Source organism: Thermobia domestica, chromosome 4 (genome assembly GCF_964235325.1).
Source record: "Thermobia domestica chromosome 4, izTheDome1.hap1.1, whole genome shotgun sequence".
Classification (NCBI taxonomy): Eukaryota; Metazoa; Arthropoda; class Insecta; order Zygentoma; family Lepismatidae; genus Thermobia; species Thermobia domestica.
Genome location: NC_137457.1, coordinates 48,698,797 through 48,707,196, shown reverse-complemented (window position 1 = coordinate 48,707,196; position 8,400 = coordinate 48,698,797). Strand labels below are relative to the sequence as shown.

The 8,400-nt window shown below is 43.0% G+C and overlaps 1 protein-coding gene across 1 annotated transcript; it reads left to right on the top strand.

Annotated features, from left to right (window-relative positions):
• Positions 1–4,838: 4,838 nt before the first annotated feature.
• On the top strand, positions 4,839–6,908 carry LOC145682750 (uncharacterized). The gene is made up of 2 exons (XM_081754134.1): positions 4,839–6,195; positions 6,805–6,908. Exons 1-2 carry the CDS (start codon positions 4,839–4,841, stop codon positions 6,906–6,908), a joined length of 1,461 nt encoding a protein of 486 aa, XP_081610260.1.
• Positions 6,909–8,400: the final 1,492 nt, after the last annotated feature.

The following is an 8,400-nucleotide window of genomic DNA, read 5'->3' as shown; positions in this document are numbered from 1 at the left end:
ATTATCATGTTCTTCGCCATGACAACACCATACCAGCCCGCAGAGCAAATGGTGGGGTGGCTATTGGTTTCCCTCGAAGCTTACCATATCGCATCTTTCATCCTCCAATACAAAATCTGTCTGAAAACTTGGTTGTTACGCTCTATTTTTCAAACCTTTATGTAACCATTGCCACAATCTACATTCGCCCTGGTCATGAGCTTCCTTATGGTTTTTTTCAATATATTTCCAATAACTTCAGAATGTTTGTAATCATGGCTGACATCAATTTTCACAGCCGTACCGATCGTCAGAAACGCCATTTCCAGGATTTCATCACCCCTCACACTACCGGCACTATTCTGCAACTACCCAAACCAACTCGACATGTTTCCAACACTACACCAGATGTAGTCATAGTTTCACATAATCTCATAGACCGATGCACTGTGCACGTACTCGATCCGATGGGCAGTGATCACCTTCCCATTAAACTTTCTATCACACGCCGAGTCTCCAACCTATCTAATTCTATTCCATCACGTGAAGTCCCACGTTTTGATAAAGCAGACTGGGAAGCATACCGCATTTCTCTTGCACGCAGTCTTGAACACTTAGAAGCCCCTACTACAGAAGAAGGTTTATATCATGCGCTTGACGTCATCACATCATCTATTCAGGCATCCGCAAACTCCCATATTCCCAAGTCAACTATTTCTCCTCATCATCCTCAACTCCCACCCCATTACCTTCCACTTATTCGTCGTTCTAGAGAGCTCTATAGAGATTATCAACGCACCGGCAATGTCGAATCCTTAAGGCTTCATAGACAATATCAACGGACAGTCCGAAATTACATACGGGCATATAAACAACGGCGTTGGATAGACACTTGCAATAAACTTTCAGATACTGCTCACCCCACGAAATTTTGGAAAAGATTCAACATCCTAACAGGTAAAAAGACACATACGCCATATCCATTAATTCACCATGACAAAGCTCTTCATACCGATAAAGATAAAGCGGTCGCTTTTGCCGATTACCTACAAACCATTTTCACTCCTCTACCACCTACTAATCAGTCAAAAACTCATCCAGTCGAAAAAGTTAATTTTCAGTCCCCTCACCTTCAACCAAATCCATCCCACTCTCTTCCCGCTAAGCATCCACTTACAGCTCCTATCACCACAGTCGAAATTCAAGACACCATAGCACGAAAACGCAATACTGCCCCTGGACTAGATGAGATCACATATCGCCATATCAAAGAAGGACCGTATATTCTCCTACACCTCTGAGCTCTCATTTTTACATTTATACTCAGAACAGGTTACATACCGTCTCACTGGAAAACCTCGAAAGTTTTAATGTTTCAAAAGCCGGACAAACCTGCCAATAGCGTTGCTTCTTATAGACCAATTCAATTAACATCCATCTACAGCAAAATTCTTGAACGTATTCTCGTTTACAGGCTCCACCAACACCTCTCTGTTAAAAACCTTCTCCCGAATCATCAAGCAGGCTTTCGTCCAAATTACTGTATCAACGACCAACTTTTACGAATGCTCACTATCATAACTGATCATTACAATACCATCAAACCATCCTGCTTAGTATTATTTGATCTTGAGAAAGCATTTGATAAAGTGTGGCACCAAGGTCTCATTGCTAAATTGTTGAATTTCAAACTTCCTCTTGCCTACGTCCGTTTTATTTATAATTTTCTCTCTTGCAGATTGGCCTATATCTCAATCAACAGTGCTCTTTCACATCCCATCTTTCTACATTCCGGCGTGCCTCAGGGTTCAGCACTTTCTCCTTTATTATATCTTCTATACGTTGCAGACTTACCGCCACTTCCAGACAACATCCAACTTTTTCAATACGCAGACGACACAGCCTTCCTAGCCTTAGGGAACACAGTACAGCAAATTAATACCGCTATGCAGTCTGCTATCAACTCCTTCGTCAGCTGGTGCAACCAGTGGAGGCTCAAGATAAATCCAGATAAAACACAAACATTATTTCTTCTTCCTCCCGGAAAACGTAGTAAAATTCAGAAAAATCCATCTTATCTCAATTTAACCGTGGACGACACTCGCCTGAAACCCGCTAATTACGTAAAATATCTTGGTCTCACCATCGACAAACACCTTACCTGGCGTCCTCATTTAAAGACGGTTGTCGCTAAAGCTTATAATAGATTGAATCTATTACGACGCTTAACTGGAACGACTTGGGGCCTCAAATCATCTGTCGTCCTAAACACATACAAGGTTTTTCTCCGGCCAATACTAACGTATGGGTTCGTGGCTTGGATTAACGCCTCTCCCTTTTATTACGAGAAACTAAAAATTCTTGAACGACATGCCTTACGCATTGCATTCCGCATTAAATTACCCAGCCCTACACATGAACTTTATGAGCGCCTAACTTTTCCCCATATTTTATACCACCTCGAAACCCTCCGACTGAAGTATATTACTAAACGGTTCGAGGAACGACATGCCCTCCTCTTAGATACTATGAAATTTGATATAGCTTATACTCCTTCTCACCCCCTTCATCATACTTCACTTTCAATTCTATTTTCATTATACCATTACACTTTACCCCCTGATCATCCCGATCTTCATGCCGTTGCTGCTTATAAAACCGACTATTCTTCACCTCTCATCTTTCCATCCTATGTTGCACAGTAGTCCTTTTGTTCTAACAGGGTTCCCACTGTCTCCATCATGGTCCTGAGCCACCCCAGGACCGGAAGATAAGCTCATTCGTCCACTAACATATCCCACGTGTTGTGATGTCCGATGCACTTCATTTCCATATCATATATTCCCCTCATTTATGATTATAGCATTAAAGCTATAATGTCCTTCATATGATCTCATAACCAAATAAAGGCAATGCCATCGCTAGAACTAGTACCTACTCCCCATCCTTATGATTATAGCATAATGCTATAATGTCTGCAGTTGTATCATACATTCACATGTATCTATCTTCGTAATATACCTGTTGTATATTATTTTTTTATGTTTGTTATTAAAGCTAATTAATAAAGAATGCACTCATAGACCAGCACTATATACCTTCTACCCACAATCCTCTTCCTTCTCTTCCCATATAAAGGGCATAATCCTTTGGGGGAGCTAGCCATCAAGCTAGCATATAAAAAAAACGCTCAAAAAAACGCTCAAAAAAAAGACAAAAAGATCATACTTTCCCAGAGTTCTGCTCTAAAGCGCCACCACTTGCATGGTGACGAGTTTTGTTATATCCTTCCTTTTCCTCATCCTGGGCTTTTCTCTCTGCCTCTTTCTCGAAAACCGTCTGTCAGACTCATCAAGCCAAGGGCAGCTGGTTTTACAGATCGAGTCAGGGGACCTGCCCCCCCTGGACAACTATCCAAACGGGTTGTCCCACCTTCATTATCTTCAACTCCCACATCATCTCTCATATATTCATTGTACTGGGTTACGACATTCCAGCACACACAGGTTTCTTGCGATGGGAGACTCAGATGCTCCTCCTGGATCCTTGGGGGAAGGACGCCATTCTGGCTTACCACCTGTTTTCGTTACTCCATCTGCTTCGACCACGAAGGTGGTCAAAAGAAAGGATAAGGGCACTAGACAACGATCGCAGTCGGGCAGTTCAACTGCATCCACTGCTTCAAATGTGTCCACTAGATCCAGGTCTCCAAGGCAGCAGCAACTCTACTCCGAAACTATAAAACAACCTCACCATCAGGCCAAGAAACCGCACCGAGACAATACTTCAGAACCTTCTGACATGGAAACCGGAAACATTAGTACTTCTGTTATTCCTCAATTTCAACAATCGAGCTTAAGCCAACCTCCTAAACCTATTCTTCACTCCTTCCTACTTCAGCATTTCGACACTAAATACAGTAACGAAAAGTTCATTACCCTACAACTTCGGAAATATCTTCCAAGTATACCACTCACAGAAGTAATCAAAACTAGAAATGGTTATATCCTAAAATCCTCAGATCCACAGTTTGCCATCACAGTTAGGAATAAGGCTTCGTTCGAAATCTTTGGCAAGAATGCTACCATTACCACTCTTTCTTCTGCACGTCAGAAGCAATCACCGCCACCTAGACGTCCACCTTTCCTCTCTGTCGTCATCCGCGGGGTCGACCCATCCTATTCTGACAGTGAGATTCAAGAAGATCTCCAACTCGCAGGTCACACCATCCATAAAGTCATGCGTATACGTAACAATGCTGGTCCCACATATATGGTACGTGTACTCACTGCCTCACAAAATACCATAGATTCATTGCTCACTACTGGCGCTTACATCTATTATCGTCGGCACAGGGTGGAACCCTCTCGCTCGCCTGCTCCTCTTCCTGTGCGTTGCGAAAATTGCCAAACTTACAGTGATCATAGCACAAATAGTTGCAAGAATCAACCAGTTTGTGGTTATTGTGCAGGCCCTCATCAAACACGCACTTGTCGGAATCTCGAACGACCACCCGAATGTCCAACCTGCCACGACCAACACCCGGCCGACAGCTATAAGTGCAAGAATAAACCACAGCCTGACCAACAACGCCCACATTTAGTAGTTCCACTCCGTATCCCAGACTCTTCACCTCCTCCCAGCCAACAAACTACCGACGCAGTTACCATTCAACAACTCCGTCAATTTTTAACTCTCGCTTTACAGAACATCCATCCCTTTCAGCGCAATCACATTCTACAGCAACTCACAAAGGCCGCTAAATCTGTTTTCAACGTTAACTTCTACGCCACATATACGAACAACTACGTCCATTTCCATACATCTCCACAAGAAACAGCCGTTTAACTCTGTATATCATGGATTTAGTCTTTCTCTTCCTTAATAGCCGCTCTCTACCCAAGGATAAAACTCTATTTGAAGCACTTTTACTTGAAGAAAACGTCTCAGCCTTCTTGTTGAACGAGACATTTCTTACGAAAACCACCTCCTGTAACATTCCTCGTTATACGCTTGTACGTCACGACAACACAGCACCAGCATTACGGGCAAATGGAGGCGTAGCAATAGGTTTTCGAAATCACATACCTCATCGCAATCACATTTGTTCCATACCTCACCTCCCAGAACATATAATCACAACCTTATATTTCAAGTCTATCATGATCACCTTCGCTACTATCTACGTTCGCCCAGGTCATCCTATTCCACTCGCATTTTTTAGTCACATGTCTCACACCTATAAAAATTATATCATCCTGGCTGACATCAACTATCATAGTCGCACTCCTGTTGAACGCATACAATTCTCCGATCATATAACCACTCACACCACTGGCATTCTCCACATTTCTCCGACTCCTACTAGACCTGTATCAAATACCACACCTGACATTGCTATCACTTCAAATACACTTGCTGCTAAGATCACCCTTACAGTCCTGGACCTACTCGGTAGTGATCATGCCCCGATCAAGCTCTCATATCATATGGGCAATGCTCGACCTCACGATGCACCTCCGCCAATTCGAACTCCACGTTTCGACAAAGCTGATTGGGATCATTATCGCAGCTATCTTACCACTGCCGTAGCTCATTTGCACCCTCCCACTTCATCAGATGAGCTTTACACACATATTGAAACGATCACTTCAGAAATCACCCATGCATCAGAACTGTTTATTCCCACCACCAGCTCCACCCCTTATCAGCCTAAATTACCTCCGCATTACCTCACTCACATCAAACGTTCCCGGCAAGCTTATCGAGAATACGTAAGAACACGAAACCCCGAAGCTCTTCAACTTCACCATCAACTGCAACGTTCAGTCAAAAACTACATTCAAGCATACAAACGCCGTCAATGGATCAAAGCCTGTAATAACCTTACTGACAATGCACACCCTTCACGTTATTGGAAACGTCTCAACGCACTCTGTGGCAAGTACAGCAAAACCCCATACCCTCTCATCATCGACAACAGTCACGCACCATCTGATCAAGCTAAAGCAAACGCCTTTGCTGACTATCTACAAGACATCTTCACACCATCCCGTCATGACCACATTTTTGCTCATCCAGTCGATCATGTCAACACCGCACATCCTATCCTTCAACCAAATCTTAATCATATTTTGCCGCAGCATGAACTCACAGCTCCAATCACTGTTACAGACATCACAACAGTCGATCAGCATAAACGAAACTCTGCTCCTGGTTTTGATTCCATCACATATCGTCATATCAAAGAAAGTCCTATTTCTCTACTTCTTCTTCTAGCCTCTATTTACACTTTTATTCTCAGAACTGGCTTTTTCCCCGCTGAATGGAAGCTGTTCAAAACCCTCATGTTTCCGAAAGCAAACAAACCTCCTAGCGCAGTCTCTTCCTACCGACCTATACAACTTACTTCCACTTTCAGCAAAATTCTTGAGCGCATCCTTGTCTACGGACTTCATCCATACCTCCACGCACGTCATCTCATTCCTTCTTTTCAAGCCGGATTCCGCCCGTCTTATTCCATTAACGATCAGCTTCAACGTCTAACCACTCTCATTACAAATCACTATAATTCCGTTCGTCCATCCTGCCTTGTACTGTTCGACCTAGAAAAAGCATTCGATAAAGTCTGGCACCTTGCACTTATTTTCAAACTCATCAAGCTTAAATTACCCATGTCTTACATTCGCTTCATTTTTCACTTCTTGGCATGCCGTATCACCTATGTTAATATCAACAACCATCTATCACATCCTATCTTCCTAAATTCTGGTGTACCACAAGGCTCAGCTCTGTCCCCTTTGCTGTATTTACTGTTTGTTTCAGATTTTCCTTCTCTTCCAGACGACGTGTATACTTTCCAGTATGCAGATGATACAGCCTTCCTTGCCCTTGGTCGCACCATCAACCATATCAACCTCATTTTATAAGAATCTTTGAATCGTTTTTCGCACTGGTGTCATAAATGGCACCTCACCATAAATGCTTCGAAAACACAGGCCATAGTATTTCTGCCGCCACGCAAACGCTCCAAGACCCACAGAAATCGATCACTTCTTTCTCTAAAAATTCAAGATACAGCGATCCGTCCATCAAAAACTGTTACTTACCTTGGTATTGTTTTTGACCATCATCTCACCTGGCTTCCTCATCTTAATTACATCAAAACCAAAGTATATAACCGTCTGAATCTCCTTAAACGTCTCACTGGCACTACCTGGGGCCCCACCTCAACCATGGTTCTCAACACATATAAAGCATTTCTCCGCCCTGTCCTTACATACGGTTTCACCGCTTGGCTCTCAGCTCCTACCTCGTATTACTACAAACTTGCAACATTTGAACGTCATGCCTTCCGCATTGCCTACCGCATTTCTCTTCCCAGTTCGACTAGATACCTATATTCACTCATTACTTTCCCTACATTACTTTACCACCTCGAATCTCTTCGACTGAAGTTCATCACTGTCCGATATATGCAGCAGCAACCACTTCTACTCGCCACTATGCACTACCTTGCCAATTCATTTGCTCGCCTTCGATATTACCATCTCCCTCTAAATTTGCTGTTTACATTATACTGTTATACCTTGCCGCCAAACCATCCCGACCTAGAACTATTACAGGATCATCGCTTGCATGTCCATCTTCCTCATATTTTTCCCTCGCATCAAGCACAGTGATTACCCTCTGTATCTAACAGGGCCTCCCTCGTCCTCATTGGCCTAGCGTCGCCCCTAGGCAGAAGATAACCCGCATTTGTTCTGCTAACATTTCCTACGTGTTGTGGAGTCATCTGCACTCATTCCATCCCTCATGATCATCTCTGCAAATAAAATTCTTTTAATCAACTTGTTCTGTAATCTATAATGTATGTATGGTATGTATTTTCCTATGTCTTGTGTACCCTTTGCCTCATTGATGATTATGGTCGCAAAGACCATAATGACCTGATCTGTAGTAATTGTTAAATAAAGAAAGTCTCATAGCCCAACGCCCGTTATTCCACATCCATATACTTCCTATACAACCCTTCCCTTAAAGTGGGTGTAGCCCTCTACAGGGTAGCTAGCCTGCGGGCTAGCATTAAAAAAAAACGGACAAAAAAAAGCATACTTAACCAAGAAGCCTAGCCTCTCTTGTGTTTCTTACTGTGTCAGCGAGGACCAAGTATTGCAACACGTACTTGTGAGCATAACACAATTAGGACACTTAGGGGATTGACTAAAGTTTTCACATTAGGAGGGCAAGCTTGCTTTTTGAACATCATTTCATCATCTTTCTTTTCGCTTCCATCTTCATTTGGGCTTCGGCCCTAGGCTCGTTACTCATCATGACTGACCTTGGCAACGCTTCCGGACCACTGTATCTCGATCAACAACTTCCTGTTAATATTGGTTCGCTTAGTTACGCTGATTGCAT

Bases quoted from the DNA above. Each gene is read 5' to 3' on its own strand.
- LOC145682750 (XM_081754134.1), top strand. From the start codon at position 4,839: ATGGATTTAGTCTTTCTCTTCCTTAATAGCCGCTCTCTACCCAAGGAT. The intron at 6,196-6,804 runs GTTTTGATTCCA...TGTTTGTTTCAG, and splicing joins TAAACGAAACTCTGCTCCTG to ATTTTCCTTCTCTTCCAGAC.